The sequence below is a fragment of the Nomia melanderi genome, chromosome 3, assembly GCF_051020985.1.
Source record: "Nomia melanderi isolate GNS246 chromosome 3, iyNomMela1, whole genome shotgun sequence".
Classification (NCBI taxonomy): domain Eukaryota; kingdom Metazoa; phylum Arthropoda; class Insecta; order Hymenoptera; family Halictidae; genus Nomia; species Nomia melanderi.
The window spans coordinates 13515504-13535292 of record NC_135001.1 but is presented as its reverse complement, the minus strand read 5'-3'; the positions used below and the strand labels follow the sequence as shown (position 1 = coordinate 13535292).

The window sequence follows — 19789 nt, the reverse complement described above, 5'->3', positions numbered from 1 at the left end:
ACATCTGATTTTTTATACAATCGGTAATTTATTATAACATATCGGTATTATACCAACAATATAATACCGATGTTTTATTACCGAAAAGTGACTAGACATCTAATTTGTAAATATAAACATATTTCAATCAATCAGATTGTACGTTGAAACACTGATGATAGTACTTCCACAGTTCGTATTATTCATAAAATCAGATATTTAATGAACACATAACTTTATCAAATATTCTTATTTATTAAACTGTATATAACATATAAAAAGATTATTCACATCTATATATTGATATGTGTTGCAATAGATTACATGGTTTCTATGAAGTTCGTATAAAAATAGTAACTGATTATTGTTCCTATATTAGATTTTCCCCGGTTTTTGGCAAACTGGACTTTCCTCTTCTTTACTGGCGATTTGTTTGTCGCTTAAACTTAAGAAATGCGTCAAGTGAAGGATGGATATAACGCTGGACATATATGATTGCACATCCTCCTTCTTTACAGTCTTCAGTTGTGCTGCAACCGAATGATACACTCGATTTGCTGTTTTCGCCGATAATTGGCCGATCGTCTGTACAGCGTGCAAAACTTTGTTCTCGTCAGCAGATACAGGCACTGTAAAATAAATTTTATATATTATACATACTTACATGCATTTAATTATATGTACTATTCTACTGTGATCTTGATTATATGTATAAAATAATCAAAAAAATCCATATGCATCTTTTTATTTTTTAGATAGAAAACACTCATGTTTTAATAATATCTTGTAAATAGAGTGGAAAGTCTACTCCTCCCTTTTTCAAACTTTCTCTCCATCCTGTATCATTAAAGTCAGAGTTTATATAATTTTATTGATTAAAATCCATGTTCAGTTAAGTGTAGCGCTCTAAATTTGAAGAGGATATTTCTGAGCATTTAGACCATGTAAAATGGAAATTGGAGGAAAGTACATGTCATAAGGAAATTTACACATTAGTATACAATCTCCTAAAAAGTTGAAAATAGTTTGAATCTAACAAAAAATCATTAATTTAATCGTTTCATTTTGTAATTCCTTTAACAATGAATACAATAAAGTTTCTTTTACGCCTGATAAAACATTTTCTTTTGCAGAATTTCTGTTTATTACAGTTTCGATCATTGAATGTTTTAATTGTGTATGAGATTTTTTTAGTTTATTCTAATTAAGAGTGGCTGTATTAATCTCGCAAAGAATCTGTACCTGGTGAATCTTCTTCTTCTCCTTCAACCGGTGGGAAGTAGCGGTCTAACAAACCATTAATGAGAACACTTGTGTTATCCACACCTTGTACGGCCATAGTGCCATATTGCGTGTTCAACAATTCATTGGCTTTTGCTATACTAACTTCCTTGAGTGTCGAGGCTTGTTGTGTCGCGGTTTCTTTCGCGGCGTGGAGTTTGTCAATTGTCGGTTGTAATGAACTGCTCATTACCGCTTTCGCTGCGTCATAAATCTGCGAAGGGAAATGAGTATTTAATAGTGATCTTCGTTTTCTCTTTTCGAAACCTATAACTGCAGCCACTTATATATTTCAATCCAATAAACCAACGTGATATCAAATACAAATTACCTAACAACTAACTGTGTACATTAAACAAATCATTATTACACTATATAAACTTTCTTATGTGATAAATTTATTCCGTATAATAATATAATCGCAAATATTGTACAATTATACTTGCAGCCATTGAAAACTCGATAAATATTCTCTTTGCTAAATACACGTTCTTTAGAATCTAATTGAAGTATAAAATACAATCTTTCATGAAAATTGAATTAAAAAGATCAAAGACTAGATATTTCAAACATTTTAATTTATACAACTATGATTCTCAGCGCGAAATGTAATCTATTTATGCATTTGAGTTTCCCTAATTACCTGCTGAGGAGGCTGCTTCATAATAGGCACTTTCTGTTCAACGATATCTAAGCCTTCGCACAATTTTTGATCTACTGCTGTGATTTGGTCCTCGAATTTCTTAGCCAACGGCGCGGTGAGAGGCGCAGCTGTGGCGGTAGCATAATGAAGTCCGGCTTCGGCTTGAGTAAGGGCCCAGTTAATTAAATGATGCGAATCTTTCAAGTAGGAGTACGTGGATCCTGTTTTCTCGATCGCTGAGTGAATAACGGGAATATTTTTCACGCGATCAAACACTTCGAGATGCGGCGCGCCTTCGACTGTGATGCTACTTGTTTCTTTGGTCTCCGCCATTTTTCCTAAAAAATATAATACAACGTTTAAAATACAACTAATGATCGATCGAAGAGGAAACCAGGGTCAAAAGTAATATTGTAAACAATTCAAAATCTATTGTTGCCATATGTCCCAACTAAATGTAAATAATATACATTTATGTATATCTTCCGTTCTAATCCATAAATGTAATTATTCCCGGGATTATTTGTTGCTTGTATAATCATGATCTAATGTCAAATTGGCTACCTTTGATCCCGGCTACCTTTAACGCTTTTCGTTTGCAATATCGAGCCATTCCGTGCTACACATGTACAAAGGGTAGGATAAGGTGCATGTAAATTACATAAAGACAGTAATTTAGCATGCCGTTACGCAATTAATTTTCTAGAAGGTACATTGACCTCCAGCTGACAGTTTTATAAGAATTCCTATCTGTCACACTGTTAAGCACGTTTAAAAATAGAGGAGATCTTCCAGGAGATCTCTGTATCTTCAATAATTACGCAATTACTACGTTTTATCCGGCTTTACCGTAACTATATAATCGTAACTATAAGTTGAAAAGATTTGATCTTTTTTTTCTTTTTAATTTGATCGATATACTGGACGAGAAAAGGAAATATGACTTGTTGATCATTAAGGAAATATAAAATTGACTTAACATTTAATTTTTGTTTTACAAACATTTACATGACACTGATATTAATTGACAAATAATATCACATTAATTTTTGCTTTTCATTCAATCAATTTCTCGCTACTTCGAAATTCTCTACTTAATCTCTGTGACAATTAATAATAAAATAAAAATTGAAGTGTGAATTTCACAGGTATATTACGTAACAGAAATAAGCTCTAGCTACAGTGAGAAACGAATAAAAGGATTGCATTTTTCTTCACTTCTAGGATCGTGACATGTGCAATTACATTGTGAAATCACAAGAAATTTAAGTAAATTATGTAACTTTCGGCCGTGGCATAGTACTCAACTTGTTGCAAGATTATACGTGTAATTCATGACTCAACGGCTGCAACAGAACAGTTTTTCAGAATTATCTTTGTGTGTAGACTTCGGCCAGATGATGAATCACGTAGTAATTTGTGACAAGAAACATTCTTACGAGTGATTGATACAGTCGTATATCTGTTACAACGACTTTTTTATAACTATAATTTACGTTAATAGAGAATAACGGAGCCTTTCGCGCAAAATAGCGTAAGAGTGTTATATGAAAAAATTCAGACGAAACAGATATGTAAACATAACTCACAGGTACATATAAAATTCAAAATTATGAATAAGTTTATATTTATTTTCTGCAGTTATTTTCCGTGTACACTGATTTCAAAATATAATTTTGTAAAATAAGTACTTCTAAAAGTAGAAAAAAACTTATAACAAAAATAAAAAGTAACAGAAAACTAATTTCTCATTCGGCACGGCGCAGACACTAATTGAAGACGTTTCAGTTAATTTGAAAATCTTACGTGTTTTTACACATATAAAAGTCGAAGCTGTAAAAAAGCGAGTTCATTGCATTACGGACTTCGTTTCATCCTCTTTTATTCGAGTGAAGCCATTAAGTTTCTGTATTAATTCATGACATTAATTCTTGTCAGGTAAGTTTCTTTTTAGAGAAATCTTCGAAGTCAAGAAACACACTTTGCAGCGACCTCCGGTAGTAAACACTGATCGTGCAAACTGGTTAGATAAACATCACTGATAGGTACTATATGCTGTGTCGATCGAAAAACCTGTACGTTTTGTTCCGTATTTTTAATTTAATGTTTAAATTCTAGTTATGGTTCATATTATTGATAATTAATAAATATTAATAAAAGTCGATATATAATATCCAAATTTTATAATTAATTTTTATTTTCGATTATGCTGGCTCCGTTTTGCGAAAGAAAATTTGAACACTGTGATAGCTGAGTTATCGTGCACTCATGGGAATACAGGATTTGTCAAGTGAACATTAATTTTATCTTATCACCGTTTAATACCTCACACTTTCTTATTCAAATGTATTATATACCAAATGAACAAAACTAAAAATGTTAATTTAACGTAATCTATAAAGGTAGTTTTTAAGAAATATATCGTGCTATACTCCAAAATGGAATAGCAAAACAATTAAATGGAGTAATAAAAAGTATGTGTTTTATTTGCTTCCGATATTACCTTACTAATCTTCGTTATGAAATATACAAGCATTTTTCAACTATGTCCACAAGGGAACGACAGTTGTCCACGAAAAGTCTGAACCGCAAAAAAATTGCAAAAGAATAATACAATACTTTTCAAATATTTAATAATAATTATCAAAATTTACTCTCATTATTTTGTTTCAACACAATATTAATGATGTAATAAATTGTTTACACCGCTTGCTTCCATTATCATTTGTCACTCACCGTTTCATTTCAAACTGATAATTGTTTATCAACGTCAACAATGCAAAACATTCTTTACCGGCAAAATACTACGCGTCAGTAATTCTTTAAAAATGATTTACATAAATTAATTATTTCTCTTACGACGAATATTATGATTACGAAACAAAATGTTGAAAATGTTTTAAATTTGCATAACTAGAATTATTTGTTAATGACAGTTTGTTAGATATTATCTTGTACATGTTAGATCTTATTTTTTCGGTTTTAGTGAGTAGTTTTAATAAGTAAAAGTTTTCTGAGTAATATGTATTTTGAAAAAGCATATAATTTAAAAATATTCTTATAAGTTCAATATTTAACATGACAATAATTTTTAACTTTGGGTAAATCCTAAGTAACTGAAGAATATTTAGAGCAAAAGTAATAGATGGTTATTAAACACGATTGACGGCAAAATGTCTAGTTATCGATACGTAAACTAATTAAGGTAATGAATAATATGAGTGAAATTAGTTTGTGTACTTACCTGATGCAACAGTTAGCAGGACACGGTAACAGAAAAACTTTAACCTCGTCGACTAACTTGCACGACAGACTCAACAGCACTGATCACACGTACATACGGAAAGTTATAAAAAGAGATTGTGAATTGGTAGAGCGCAGACGCTCTTCAGGTGCGTAAAAATTGTGCGGTTCCAATATGTCTCCTCTATTCCGCGAACTTAACACGCAATTCAAAACAAGCACCAGAAAATATTACAAATACTTATTAGAATAATTTTAAAATACAGATGTAAAATATTTCATATCAACGTAAATTAAAGGTGAACATTCAACAAAAATATGTATAAAAAAAGACAAAAGACAGCAATATAAATTTTAAATCACGCGAGATTCAAAAATTCATTTCAAAATTTTTATTAAATGCGAATGAGAAGATTATTTTACTAAGAAGATTGTTTTACTAAACAATGAAAATTTACATTATTCTGTTCCACATTGATCTGCGATATGAGAAAAGTAGAACAAAAATACTCATAGATAAAAAGTAACGATGTTGATAAAAAGGAATAATCGTGTTTACAAGTATTATGAAAGGAATTTAACAAGATAATTTGTTAGTGTACAAAACTTAATTTTAGTACTGAAATTTTTTAAATAATTACTTCTAATATTTTAATAGTCTACTTCAATATACAAATAAAATCTAATTTCAGTTATTTCAAAACATAGAACAATTCGTTCCAATTATTCTAATATAAATCAATCTTTATACACAAGTTTTGTTCATACTTTGATAAATTGCAAATTAATAATCAAATTAGATTAAACAGAAGTTATTAAAGATTAATTGTGAGTTTATCTTTACGTAAAAATGAATTCATTTCTGATATAGATAAGCAGAGATCAAAGGTTAATCCACGTATTCCATACACAAAGAAATGATTACTCGTAAAACAAGGAAATAATCTGAAGACACAATGAGCGCGTGTATTTACAATAAAGGATCGAGATTTCTTAAACAATTGAATGGATTGAGGCAGAGGGTTCCTCATTTCGTATCTACAGCCGTGGCTCTTGTATGCGCCATCGCAACAGCACCACACAAACTCACGCGCGTGTGTGTCATTGATTATGACGTGGAATTTGCGGCGTCATTTTTACTCCGTTATAGAACTCATCATAAGAATGGTATTAATAGATTGCATTGATGAAACGCTGTCATCGTTCTAGTAACCATGATTCGGCGAAGCTTACGTTTGTATATTTCTGTCGTAGTACTTTGGAACGTAATGCAATCGACATTACTATTCGAAAATGACATTTTAAACTGTGATTTCTCCTGAATCAACTCGTACTAGATGTTCGTTAACGATCTGAAGTTAGCTGATTGGAAGGTTAGAAAACAGTTGAATTGTTTTGAACGAGACATTATCAAAGCCGCAATTTCATTTGAATTTGAAATTACGATTAGTAATTAAAGTATATATTTTGATAGCTAATTTAAATAATGAAAATATTCTTATTATAAACGCGATTAACAATGAAAATATAGTATTGTAATGGCAGGACGTATGATTTTGTCACTTACAATTATAGTAATAATAATAATAATACAATTATAATAGTAACAGACTTAAACTCGTTTTATTTATGTTTACGATACGTACAAAAACGTTATAAAACCATTTTACAGTTTTATGTTATGTACACGAGATGAATGCACAAACGATGTGTTAATATAAATACTCATGTGTATAATGATTTTATAAAAACTATTAATCATTAGGATAAGGGCGTTTATGGGAATTCGTCGTTACAAACTTACAAAAATGGAACTATATATAGATGTTTATCCTCTCTGTTCAACGAATTATCGTGTTAACAACGAAATAAGGTTTTCTTTCTTCTCTTACGATTCAGATCACAATTTACTAATTCCACTTGTCATTTCCTGCTGTAGGTAATGATTGACGTATTATTTATAACTTTCTTAATATAAAATTGTATCGTGATTGGTTTTTGATCTACTTTTTAACAGATCATGGGAATATAAAACATAAGGCTATGATATGTTTTATGAGATATCTTGGACGAAAAATTGTTTGAAGAATAAACAATAGCCTCGGAAACACTTCTCACTAAAATAAAATCCCTAGAAGCCTCTAAAGATATCCTGAGGTTTCGAAACCACGCAAAATAATGTTCAGACTCTTTGTTTTAAGCATCGGAGTGCAACACCATTATTACAGTTTCTTTATAATCAATAATACAGTTGCAAATTTTAATTCAATGTTGGTATCCATATTTCTCTCTTCATATGTATGCGTGTAAAAATGGCTACACGCTCATCATTTCAAAATGTATTATAAGAATTCACGTTGTACGTTATGTTTATCATTAAATGATAGTATTATTGAAAACAATATCAGGGGTAACAAAATATACTTAAAAGCTAAATTGTAATTTTATAAATCCTAATTGTTAAACTATAATAATGGTCAACAGAAAAGTCTCTCTTTTTGGGACAACAACAAAACGGCATTAGTTCTCCTTTTTTTCTACTTCCGCGTTTTCATGATTCGACGTGTGAGCTTGCACTTTCTCGTTTATCAGGTGAAGATACTGCGTAACCTGTAAAAATTCGAGTACGGAACTGATGTACGATTTTATGTTGTCCGTTTTAATGGTCCGCAGATGGTGCACTATATTCGAGTACACGCGCCGCGCAGCTTTGTTCGATAAGCGTCCAACAGTTTGCAAGGTGTGGAGAAGTTTATCCTCTTCATCGGATTTTACAGCTGAAACTGAAACAGAATGTTATTAACGCAATGATGTAACAATAAAGAAACACATTATTTATCTCGAATCTTTTCATTGATATTAAAAATACTGATTGCTATTAATGTATTATCGTTAATTTATTAACGTTAAAATATTTGATTATCAATTTGACTAATATTAATGTAAATTAATGTTTAAAATTTACTAAATTTGGTATCATTAATTTTTTTACAAAAGCATCGTTATACTTTTATTAATTGTCAAACAAAAACTTCTAAAGGAATCATATTTTGGTCATTTCATTATTAACCAGAAAACAAAATATTACGTCGAAAATTTTTAATAATATCCACCTACCAAAATGGAAAGTAGAGAATTTTCATATTTACAGACTCCGTTTGCTATGACATAATATTTTCGCTCGCGAAATATTAATCATGGTTTCATACTGTTTGCGACACTGTGTATTGACCTACCTATCGAATGTTCATTCTCAGTCGTCGCAGGAAAATATTTATCGATCAACTTATCGACAACAACAGCTGTGTTATCCAAACCCTTGACAGCTGCGCTACCATAATACGTTCCTAAGATCTGATTCGCCTTGTTCCAGCTGATATCCCTCAAATTGACGGCCTGCGCCGTTATTAAATCGTTAACGTGCGAAATGCTCCAAACAGCTGGCTGAACAGTTTGAAGAGCCAGCATGTACGCGTTCTCCAATATCTGAAATAAGAAAAAGAAACATTTCAATTATACATTTATCTTATTCGTCACAGTTTATTCCTATAATTAAATTTCTTCAAAGAAGAATATTTTCAATTTCCGGCATATAGGAAATATATATTACTTTCATTAATCTCGTTCAGAGTTGTACTTTTATTTTTCTTTTAACAGAAGTACCAATTTTTAGATCGAAATTCGATGAAACAGTGATCAACGCGGAGCGTTATTGCGAACACGTTTCATAATGAAAATAATCGAATTTATAAATAATTTGTTAAACAATCGTATACAATAAATGAAACACTAAATATATAAATTCCTATATAATAAGGGAAAATTTTAAGTTACTGGCATCCAATTAACTCTCATCAATGATCGAATTCATCCTCGAGATTATTAATAACTATTTACAGTATCCCATGATCGTAATGAATCCTTTATTTACGGGAAAAATTTTCGATTCCTAACCTGCTCGGGTTTCTCTTTGACCATTGGTACTTTTTCTTCGATTTTGTCAAGACCGAGGCACAACGTGTGGTCGACGAAGTGTATAGGGTTCTCGAGTTTCTTGGCGATGGGCACGGCGATGGGTACAGCTTGTTTCGTCGCGGTGCTTAAAGAAGCTTCAGCCGTGGTTAAAACCCAGTGCACCAGCTGATGGCAGTCTTTCACCCGAGAATACTGCTCGGCAGATTTAGAAAGCGCGCTTTCCACTATCGGAAGCCCCAGAACACGGTAAACGATCTCGATGTGAGGCAACTGGGGTACTTCGGTTGCCATTTTCGCTCGATTTTATAGAATACCAGACAAGGTATTAGACGAGACTCGGATAGGAAATCTAAAACAGAAGAACGTTCATTTTCTTTAAAAATATTTTACATCTTCGTATTGTTCATCGTCGTAGATGTATTTTTAATTAACTTCCAACAATCCAGTATGCTTTCGTAATGTGATTAATCTGTACGGAACTATTAGAATGTGACGAAAGAATTTTTATTTAGATTTTCATAACGTAATTTGAGAGACGAAGCAAGGATATGTTAGATGAAATGATATACGAATAAAATACTTGAAATGTTTTATTTTTATGCAAACAGTAATTTGAAAATGCATATTGTATAGACAAATAAAATAAAATTAATGGATTTTGAAGAGTAACAATTAATAATGGCAGATAGAATTTCTATAAAAATTCGAATTCCTTGAAATTCTAGATTGGATATTGAAAATATCAATAACTTGATAAATATTTTCAATTTATACGATGTATTCTCTAGAAATTCATTCTTAGTTTATACAAGCTTTTCAAAGTCTGTTTAAAAATCTGTTTCTTATTATTTTATATTAATTATTTATATATGTTTATAAACACTAAAGTCATAGTAAGTTCCATTTAAACGGTAGATCATTTAGTCAGGTTTCCCAGCGAATGTGGAAAACAAATAACGTACCGGTGATATCGCGGGGGTCAACGCTCTTAATGGACATAAGATGCACATTACACACACATCTATCCAGGTATCTCCTATATATAGCGCTAAAAGTACGCACGTTACTTTCCCAGCTTTCGCTGAAATCGTGATCTTAGACAAGGTTTTGTGCGTCGCAGAATGGTGTAACGCAAGGTCAAGCGTTCGAAATCGAAAGTTGTAACGCACTATTCCGAGGCAAAACAACTTTCTCCATCCCATACTATTTCCAAGTTGAATCACACCACGTTTCATCAAATATGATTCGTTCGTTAATTGATACTTGAACCACACAGAAAAAAAAGATATTCAAGTATCATTACAAAAATCAAAAATAAATTATGCATCAAATTACATACAACAAAGTAAGCCATTATAAAGTAAACAAACAAAAAAAGAAAATTTTATTCAAATCCAATGATACGTAACAGTGTCGACGATTACGAACGTTCAAAAGAATCGACTCGTGCGTACAATCAAGGCGAATCCTGACGTTAAATTTTGCAAATACGAGATTGTTCATATTTTTATTACGTCTTTTTTTTGACTGGTGAATATTATTTGGCGAAATAGGTGGTTATTGCGTGACACGATGAAATTTACTCACGGTGTTGTTTTTAATCGTGCCGGCTTCCTTCAGCTACGCGCGTAGATTCCTCGACAATCGAAACGCGAGTAGAAATGTGCCTCGTTGAATAGCACCGCCGATACTTATAACCTTGCCACCGCCTGCGCGCTGTAGTTCGTACGAGCCGACCAATGGAGATCAACCGATGGAGATCCATCCGGTGTATTCAAACATGTGCCACGGGACTCCAAAGTCCGCTCGTACCGAGAACGCTTATAATGTACGTTATCGGCAGCACGCCGCAAGTCGGAACTGTCACGCACGTACGAATTACGTGAATATAAAGAAACATTGCAGTAAAACACAACGTTGAATTCTTTTTTTCGGTAATCTCTTATAGACACAGTAAATTTTATTCGTTTCGTTTAAATTTGATTTTCTTTGATTTTATTTGAAAAATTGGTTTTCCTAATCGCAATTCTTCAATTACAAAATGATTGATGCAATGTACTTAAAATTACGTACTAGTAAATAATGACTGGTTTTGGTTTCTTTTTATTTCGCAACTATTGAGATTTTAAAGTTATTAGATGCTCGATATGGGTTTGAAAGTAAATGGTCCCACTTGGATTTATTAATTAATTTTCGTTCGGTCTTGTCGCAAAAATCTGCTGAATGAAAATCGGTAACCAACGGCAATCGTTTTGGCCTTTGTACCAACTGATTTTATTAAGGACTTTGCATCAAGCGTTTTGTAAGTGAAGAATTGCGATTAGACAAACAGTTTTTGAGACTATTTCATAATTTTTTAATGTTAGTTATGAAACCGTTTAAACGAAATTTTGTTGTATTTATGAGAGATCAATGGAAAAAAGAAATCCAATGTTGTGTTTTATTGAAATACTTATTTATTTTCATACAATTTGTAGGTAAATATATTGTTGTTGCATTAACGAATTCGTGGATGCATTATTATTGAACATAGCAATCTAGTATTTAATTTTTCATTGATATGAACTTTTTAAAAAAAAAACCAATGGTGTCATAAATTTCATTAATGAATCATAGAAGCGTATTGTAAAAATGACAAATTACATACTGATAAGTCCACGAAAAAATAGATAATGGTAACAATGTAGCTATTGGACGGTTAATCGAATGTTCATACGTTTATTCTTACAATAAATAGGAATGATAAGCAAAGAGTAAATGTATTTGGAATATTTGGACTCTTAAACAAATATTCTAGTAAATTTCTACTAAGTCATACTATATGTCATCATCTTGCTGACTTAGTTTTTCATCAAGTTTCAATAAATCGCAGTTTGGTTCAACGTTTAGTTGAAAATGGAACTTATACGAAACAAATTATATCCATAATTTTTATCATAATATTGTTCGACGTACTATTTAATATGAACACAAATCTTTCTCCATTATGCATGATCATATATTGCTAATAAATGTCTCGCTGTAGATGTTGCATTAATTATATGCAATGAAAAGGTAAACAATCTTGAAATATTTACTGCAAAAGTATCAGAACACCTGCTCGTGCAATTTTTAATCATACAGTTTATCAATTCCTTTAAAAAGATCAAATCGTTGTGTTTTTATTCGTAATTCTTGCTTAATAAGTCTACACTTCAAGAACTTTCAAATGTAGATTTCAAGAACGCAATAATGAATCATATGCAAATTCACCGTCGTTAACTTTCCCTGATAGTACCGCGATTATTTACTTCCGTTTACGGAATTCCTCCAAATAAACTGAGCCTTGAACACGAATAAATTAACATGTAATTTGTACTGGTAATAAGAATCATTATATAACAAATGACTAATAATATGAGTGGTCGAACAGAATATAACAATGAAACAAAAATAAAGAAGAAAAATTTTCTTCACTTCAGTTGTATTTCTTACCTGAATATTAGGATAAAATAATAAATTAATTTATTCCTCGATTTACTGAAGCTTAATCATAGAGGATAATTGAATTTCCTCGATGATATTACGGTACAAAAAACAAAGACTAAAGACACAATAAAAATAACTTTAAATATACAGAATAAAAAACAATTCTTTATTTCCACGTTATCCTATTTCTGATTATTACAACGTGCACCAGATATTAGCAGTAGTTGGGAAGAGATAAAACGTTACAGAAGATTATGATGACACTCATATATTGTGCCATCGATATAAAAAACAATATCAGACGTTAGTTAAACACGAGAGTACAAAGTATTGGACGTTTGTAATTCCCGATAGTTCATATCGAGATCCTTCCGATTGGCATTGGCATTGGAACGATAATAAGAGGACGCTTGCATAGGAGTGGCTGGTTATTAAACGCGCCTTTGTTACTCGATGCCATTCACCGGTGGATTAGAAGTCAGCGACATGTGGTTATTGTGGTTTTGTTGATGACTCTGGACGTGTGTGACTTTAGGAACGCTCGGTCGACCGGCTAGGAAAGCTGCAAGTTGCTCCTGTGAAAATATTATCAAACTCAGAAATTAATAACCAATGAGAATATATTTATATAGCCCAGTTATTAAACGTATTGATAAATGAAATATTTTTATATTTTTACGTAGCACAATAACACAGTTTTAATAATATCAGTACCATGCTAAAGATTAATTTGTGTTCATTTTCTGTAATTAAAATAATACGTTATCCATATGTTTATTCATATATAATTACAAAGAAAATAGTTCATAAGGTATTGGTACAATACATTAATTGAACAATTTTATATAAAATTTTTTACTGCAATATATATGTTTTCAAACGTAATACTTGTATAAATTGATTAAAAGATTTTAAACGTCTTGAAATTACGTGCAGCAATACACTTCAGAATTAGACAAATTGGTAGAACTCCAATAAATGAAATGATTTATGGGGGACAAAATAATTAACTTCTACATACCAATAAATGATTTGTAGTCGAACTAAGTCTCTGAATGATCGCGCGTATCGTGGACATTCGTGCTTTCACAGCATCCTTCTTACCGATCACTGGTATCATCTTCAAAAGACCGCGAGAAATAATCAGATTCAAAAAATGAACAATTTTACTGCAGTTGTGATTGAAGTAATAGATGAATTTCTTAATAAAAACCTGTAATGAAGCGTTTGCGACTGCGAGCAATTGATGGGACACTCGAACGAGAACTCGGCCGAGGTCACGCGGTGTTCTTTTAGCTAATGTTGCAGTGCCATTTACAAGATGAACAATGCGGCGCGCAGATTCACGTGTCAACAGAACCAACAATTGTTCCAACGTGGCTGGACGAGCTTGATTCTCCGGCTCCGGTAAACTTAATGTTGCCCATAGCTCCTTTGCTTTCTGATATGCTAATTTCGGATCTGTTGCTAACTGTAATACATAAATTTCCTCATTTTTTAAATATTTTTCCTTATTTTCGGTTCTGTTCTATCGAGGCTGGGTTAATTTTTCTATTCGGAGCTGTCCTTTATAGTAATGCATAAATTTCTTCATTTCATGCATCTTTCTTTCTTATTTTTGTTTATACTATATTGAATCATTACATAAATAATGCGGTTCTTTCTCATATATTTTATTTTTAAAAATTGTTATAAACAAAACTTTTTTTAATATAATCACAATGTATATATAAATAGATAATCTATAGGTAATGGACTAGAATATATTATAAATCAAAGAATGTTTTGTTTATCTTAATTCTGACTAACAATAAAAGTTAACTAAAATCGCATTGTTTATAGCATGATCCGATACGTTTTGATTCTTCAAAAAGAATTGTTTTCCTTGTAAATTTTCTTTATTGTTTATAGAGATATGGAGGTTTCAATTCAATTGTTTACTATTTCAAGATTTTTATTAAATTTTGAATAAAGTAGGAGCTTGATTACATTTAATTGTTTTTATTGTGCGGAATTTTGAACAATTGCATATGATATAAATGTGTTTATGTTGTCCACAACATTAATCATCAATCGATCAACAAACAATTAACGACTCCTTAACGGTTTTCCAGAATTCTTGTTAACTTATGTGTTCATGGTAAATGAAACTTACCAGTTCCACAACGTATAAAAGTACATGAATGCATTCTGTACCCTGCTCCTTCAAGGCACGAGCTTCTGCTAATGTACGACGCGTCAGTCTCTTCTGTAGTTTTCTCGAGAATCTGGCACCATGCTTAATAGTTCGAGTAGTCTTGCTTACAGGTTCTGCGGGGTTACCATCTGGAAAATTATTTTCGTTAGACAATTTTAATTATTTTATATAAATTTGAAAACATTTTTGAAGAAGCTACAAAACTAACTAATATACATATCAAACTAATTATATTATATATATATATATAATTTAAAAGAAAGAATCACAAGTGTAAATATTGTAATTTGATTAACACGAACTTCTAAATGATTTCTTAATGAGTTAAATTGAAATTATGTCAGTATCATGTTGAATATTGTGCATAAATATATTTTACAAATTACTAACAGTAATACAAAAGAAATTTATTTACCGTCTACTTTATCGGCGGGATCAGCAGGCAAATAATGATCAACATATTTGTCAGCAGCGATCAAAGCATCGTTTAATCTATCAGCCGCGGCGTTCGCTGCCTGACTTCCTATCTGTTTTACACTTCCGGCTCGCATCAGGACAGGCTTAAAGATTTTATTGTTCACGTATTCTTTCGCGTTGCTGTACATCTTAATAAAATACAAAATTAGTTAACATTCAAACGCAAAACGTCCAGTAACAATATGGTTAACTGTGAAGTAAATTACAATCTAGATCAAAATACTTCCTAACGCAGTTTCTTTTCAATTCTGCAGTTTCTAGTCATTGCCGTGTTATAGAAAAATTAAAAATTCTAATTCTAATTATTTAAAAAATATAATTATAGAAATACAATTACAATAGAAAAAGGTTTTTTTCTATTCCATGAACTTACAAGATGAGGAGGTAGATGAACAGACGGCACTCTTTGCTCAACGATGTCGATGCCTTTGCAGAGGAGCTGATCGATTGTCGTGATGGGGCCATTTAACGCATAAATCGCTGGTTTCGCGGATGCTGTAGCGATCGCTAATGACTGTTCAGCAGTGTCCAAACTCCAACTCATTAAAGAGTTTGAACGCTACGCATTGAATGCAAAAAAATTTATTAAATGGTCATGAATGTTCATTTTAAATGAAAATTATTAAATTATACAAACATTTATTTCAAATGAAAATTTTCAAAAAATTGACAATTGAATTGTAATCGTTGATATCATAATTATTCGAAACACATGAATTAAAATAAAACTTTTGCTTCTATGCATGAAAGATATTTAATTAATATAATATTGCCTGTTAGTAAGATTGTTCTTGCAATTACACTTTTGCTTCTTAATATAGTTTCCAGTGACATGTATGAACTGAAGAAAAAACAATATTGCGCATGCATAAAATGAAACAATAGTTACTTTGTACATCGTTAGACGTGAAATGTAACATGTTAATGGATAATTCTCCTTCATCGTTTAGTTACAAACATAAAAGTGTGTTCAGAAGAGTAGGTATTAGCGAGTGAAAGGTAAGAGAAAGCAATTATTCAAGGAAGTGTTAACCTAATCAAATATTGTGTACAGCCGGTTCTTACCTTTATCATATCATACACGTTACTAGCAATATGTATACTGTTCTCCACGATGGGAAGATTTGTAATCCTGATGACAAATTCGAATTGCGGCAAATCTGAGTGCCGCTTTTTCACGTTTGGCCGCGCCATTTGTAAAATCGTCGCTATAACAGAATTAACTCGTTAGATGGAGATTTTCCTTAGATTTAAGTAACAAAGATTCCTTTTATTGATTTTAAACGCAGTACCACGTATAATCGACTATAATTAATTTACATCTTTTTAATATCGAAAAGATTACTCTTTAATAATATTTTCGTATTTGACTATTGAAATTATTACTTTAGAAATTTTAGTTTTATTGTATTTGATTACTTTAGATGAACATAAGTTTCTATAATAATCTTCTAATAACTCTGATAAGTTTTATTGTAATAATAATAATAATTGCATTTTAAATGTATGGCACAGGTATTGAAGGATATAAAACAGAGCAACCTAATGTGAATTTATATAAGAATTACAATTTTGTAATCATTCTATTGTTCTTATTTCGAATTATTTGATACGGTAATCCAAGTTCAATAACTTGTGCAAGAATGTGAGTTTGTAGTACAGATTACGCGAGAAATTTCCATATAAATTGTCCAGAACGCTGAAAGCGATAAATACTGAGAAATGTTTTCATTTTGAAAGTTATGGCTTTACTTTGGTAGAAAGGCGGAGGGAGAGTATGCAGATGCGTGAAGCCGCTGATTGCTGCAGTACTGATTTTTTCATTTCTGTTTCTATGGACAGATTAACTTTCTCTAGAGAAACTCACTGTTAAGGAAAGTTTTCAGTAATATTCTTTGTACGTGTCGAATCTATGTAAGCTTATGGCTGCATGTAATCATAATGAAATAAAAAATTTGCGTATCTTATAATGTATATGTAACTACTCTCCACTGTCGTTCATGCAAAATATGATCAGTGGACTAGAAGTTTCTTCTTCATTTAATTCTAATAATTAATTCTTCTAAATAAAAATAAATAATATTCAGGAAATGTAAGTATAGAACAAAAATATTATTAATTTTTGTTGACGTATACGTTTTTTTTATATTCTACGAATTCATAAATATAATAAAGTAATAGACATTTTTTTATTCTAGTTATGTGTTAGAAATGGTTTTATTCTTAAATAAATAAAATAGTTTGAATTATGCAAAGGTTCTGTCCTTTTTTATGCAATGCAGAAGACAGGACTGTATAAAGTTTGAGCTAAATATCCGAAACAATTACATTGTAATAGAAACCGTAGGTTATATAGCCTCGGACGATTTATCAGCAGATGTGAAGATAGCACTACGTATGTACATACATTTTAGTGCGTGGTTTTGAGCGTAAACACGAACGAATTATGTAATCAGGAAGACTACAGATTGGGAATGTGAAATATAAACTGTCATGGAAATTTCTAACGTCGAGCTGATAATTATTTAATTGGATAGATACGACAGACAAAGTAATTGAAACATTTATTATTGAAGTAACGTACGAGAATATTATGTTGACAAGAAAACTCCTTCTAAATACAATGCTTAAAAAAAATCTTTATTCAAAAAAGATTTATTCGTTATTAATAATTATGTGTAATTAATTAAGTGCAATTTAATTACTTATTGAGTGAAAAATATATTTATTATTAACTTGTTATGTAAGATATTTTTTTAAAATAATTGATTATAAGCTAAATATATATGATACCATTTTATACTTCAAATGAATAATATTTAAACACATATAAGTAAAGTAGACTTATGATTTCAGATTCCTTCTAATGTTTTTGAGATTTTCATTTATAGGAAAATGTAGTAGACAAAAATAAGCACGTAGCCCATCGTGTCACGTGTGTGACGTAGAATACTCCAAAGAGAATGGTCGCGTCACGCGTGTCACGCTGGCTGCGATCGAATTAAATAAACTGGTCATTAGATTATAATTTGATTATTATTTTAAACGTTCGATAACTCGCGTCAGCAGTACGCTATTTTTAGAATAGATCGACTGTTTTGAAATCAATCGATGACTAATTGTAAGCGATAACGGTCACTTAACTATTACTTTCTTCTATTACGATAACATTGGTGAATGAATTATTATATAGATTAATACATCAAATTCTAAAAAATGCACAATAAATAAATGTGGTAAAATATGTACAAAAAATTAGTAATAATTTTATCTTTTCTAGAACATGACAGAAAAATTTGCTTGAATACCAATTTTTATAAATTAATTCATCAAAATATACATGTCCATAAATATCTGCAGTTTAATAAGTTACAAAAAAATTCATGCAGAATTCAATTAGAAAATTTTAATGCACACTATGCGCGAGTTGCCATATGTTTGTAACGAAAGTAACGATCTGCCGCAAGAAGTTGATAAATAGTGATGTAGGTAGGTACAATATTCATTAAGAAACCTTCTGTTTTATTTTACCAAGAATTTCAATGTATCAAAAATACCTTTTCCGAAAGTGTTGTTCACCATTATTTAACAATAATAACATAATGAATAGTGTGTCTTTTATTAACTATTACATACTAACGTAAATAAATTCGAGTATGAATATGAACACCTGAAACCCCGTTATTTCATCGCATTATGAAATGAATCAAACAAAAAAGAAAGCGTTGAACAAATTCGAACGTATTTCTGTTACAACCCAATATATTTTCTGCATTGCTAAACTTCATCTTTCCAGCAGAAACATGAGGCTTCTCACTGAAGCCTCTCCGCACACGCAAATCAATACATAGTTCTCATTCATGTTGACAAACGGATGACACGCCTAAATGTGCACGCATTGAGATAAGTCCGCTTTTAAACCCAGGTCGATACCCTAATCGGTATCACTGTTTATCGAAGCCACCAACATTGGACATCGCGAACAAATATCTTGCTACTCGCGAGATTCTGGACGAACATCCTTGAATGTCCAAGAGGATCAAATTTATTCTAAACGCGTACGGTTTCGACGCGAGAAAGAAGTGAATCCGCGCGCGACGAGTGTGGAGAATGACATGAATTCGTGAAAAGTCGAAGGTGTAATTGAAAATGTGCGTGAGAATGGCGCGTAACGGCTACCTTGATGAGTGAACATTTACCTCAGAACGTAGGGACGTTGCGTAGGGGTGGCCAGCGACTGAAGAGTTTGATCACGATGGGATTATATAACGTGGCAGAACGCGAAATCGAGATGGTACGAGAGAAAAGTTGGTGTTTCGCCGAAGAACATGCCGCTGACTGCACATCGCGAGATGCGAAATGGTATCTCATCGGCGTGACCTATGACACGACGATACAGTCGCGACGACTATGTTGTCTGTCGCGGATGAAACTTTTCATAGCTGCCCCGTCTCCTGGTTCAATATCGCCGATAGAATTGTCTATAAAAATTGGATTGGTAAGATTGCTGGCAGCCGGAGTCCATC

At 31.6% G+C, this 19789-nt stretch overlaps 3 protein-coding genes and 1 long non-coding RNA gene across 7 annotated transcripts; 1 reads left to right on the top strand and 3 right to left on the bottom strand.

Annotated features, from left to right (window-relative positions):
• Positions 1–214: 214 nt before the first annotated feature.
• LOC143174321 (lipid storage droplets surface-binding protein 2-like) lies at positions 215–5315 on the bottom strand. Of its 2 annotated transcripts, XM_076365590.1 has the most exons (5): positions 5148–5254; positions 3212–3249; positions 1904–2241; positions 1222–1474; positions 215–608 (listed from the first exon to the last, which is right to left on the bottom strand). In XM_076365590.1, exons 2-5 carry the CDS (start codon positions 3237–3239, stop codon positions 355–357), a joined length of 873 nt encoding a protein of 290 aa, XP_076221705.1. In that variant the 5' UTR covers positions 3240–3249; positions 5148–5254; the 3' UTR covers positions 215–354. The 2 variants fall into 2 exon arrangements, with proteins under 2 accessions (XP_076221705.1, XP_076221706.1); XM_076365591.1 differs by lacking the exon at positions 3212–3249 and having other exon boundaries at positions 5148–5315.
• On the top strand, positions 4987–6625 carry LOC143174322 (uncharacterized). Of its 2 annotated transcripts, none has more exons than XR_012998159.1 (2): positions 4987–5295; positions 6018–6625. It is a non-coding gene; the product is annotated as an uncharacterized LOC143174322 (long non-coding RNA). The 2 variants fall into 2 exon arrangements; XR_012998160.1 differs by lacking the exon at positions 4987–5295 and adding an exon at positions 5299–5445.
• A 116-nt stretch (positions 6626–6741) lies between these two features.
• LOC116432872 (Lipid storage droplet-2) lies at positions 6742–10878 on the bottom strand. Its single transcript, XM_031990318.2, has 4 exons — positions 10709–10878; positions 9101–9470; positions 8383–8632; positions 6742–7929 (listed from the first exon to the last, which is right to left on the bottom strand). Exons 2-4 carry the CDS (start codon positions 9410–9412, stop codon positions 7667–7669), a joined length of 825 nt encoding a protein of 274 aa, XP_031846178.1. The 5' UTR covers positions 9413–9470; positions 10709–10878; the 3' UTR covers positions 6742–7666.
• Positions 10879–12734: 1856 nt separating this feature from the next.
• Positions 12735–19664, bottom strand: LOC116432891 (lipid storage droplet-1). 2 transcript variants are annotated; one of them, XM_076365860.1, is made up of 8 exons: positions 19463–19664; positions 16329–16471; positions 15637–15822; positions 15202–15346; positions 14745–14914; positions 13803–14060; positions 13611–13709; positions 12735–13164 (listed from the first exon to the last, which is right to left on the bottom strand). In XM_076365860.1, the coding sequence occupies exons 2-8, from the start codon at positions 16455–16457 to the stop codon at positions 13036–13038; spliced, it is 1116 nt and encodes a 371-aa protein (XP_076221975.1). In that variant the 5' UTR covers positions 16458–16471; positions 19463–19664; the 3' UTR covers positions 12735–13035. The 2 variants fall into 2 exon arrangements, with proteins under 2 accessions (XP_076221975.1, XP_031846219.2); XM_031990359.2 differs by having other exon boundaries at positions 15202–15391; positions 19463–19661.
• Between the last annotated feature and the right edge of the window lie 125 nt (positions 19665–19789).

Coding starts and splice junctions, on each gene's coding strand:
- LOC116432891 (XM_031990359.2), bottom strand. CDS start 16,457: ATGGCGCGGCCAAACGTGAAAAAGCGGCACTCAGATTTGCCGCAATTC. Junction 15,392..15,636: donor TTCATCTACCTCCTCATCTT/GTAAGTTCATGG, acceptor TATTTTATTAAG/ATGTACAGCAACGCGAAAGA. Junction 14,915..15,201: donor TCCCGCCGATAAAGTAGACG/GTAAATAAATTT, acceptor ATAATTTTCCAG/ATGGTAACCCCGCAGAACCT.
- LOC116432872 (XM_031990318.2), bottom strand. CDS start 9,412: ATGGCAACCGAAGTACCCCAGTTGCCTCACATCGAGATCGTTTACCGT. Junction 8,633..9,100: donor TCAAAGAGAAACCCGAGCAG/GTTAGGAATCGA, acceptor TTCTTATTTCAG/ATATTGGAGAACGCGTACAT. Junction 7,930..8,382: donor TGAGAATGAACATTCGATAG/GTAGGTCAATAC, acceptor ATTCTGTTTCAG/TTTCAGCTGTAAAATCCGAT.
- LOC143174321 (XM_076365590.1), bottom strand. CDS start 3,239: ATGAATTACACGTATAATCTTGCAACAA. Junction 2,242..3,211: donor CACGTATAATCTTGCAACAA/GTTGAGTACTAT, acceptor TATATTTTTTAG/GAAAAATGGCGGAGACCAAA. Junction 1,475..1,903: donor TGAAGCAGCCTCCTCAGCAG/GTAATTAGGGAA, acceptor TTCCCTTCGCAG/ATTTATGACGCAGCGAAAGC.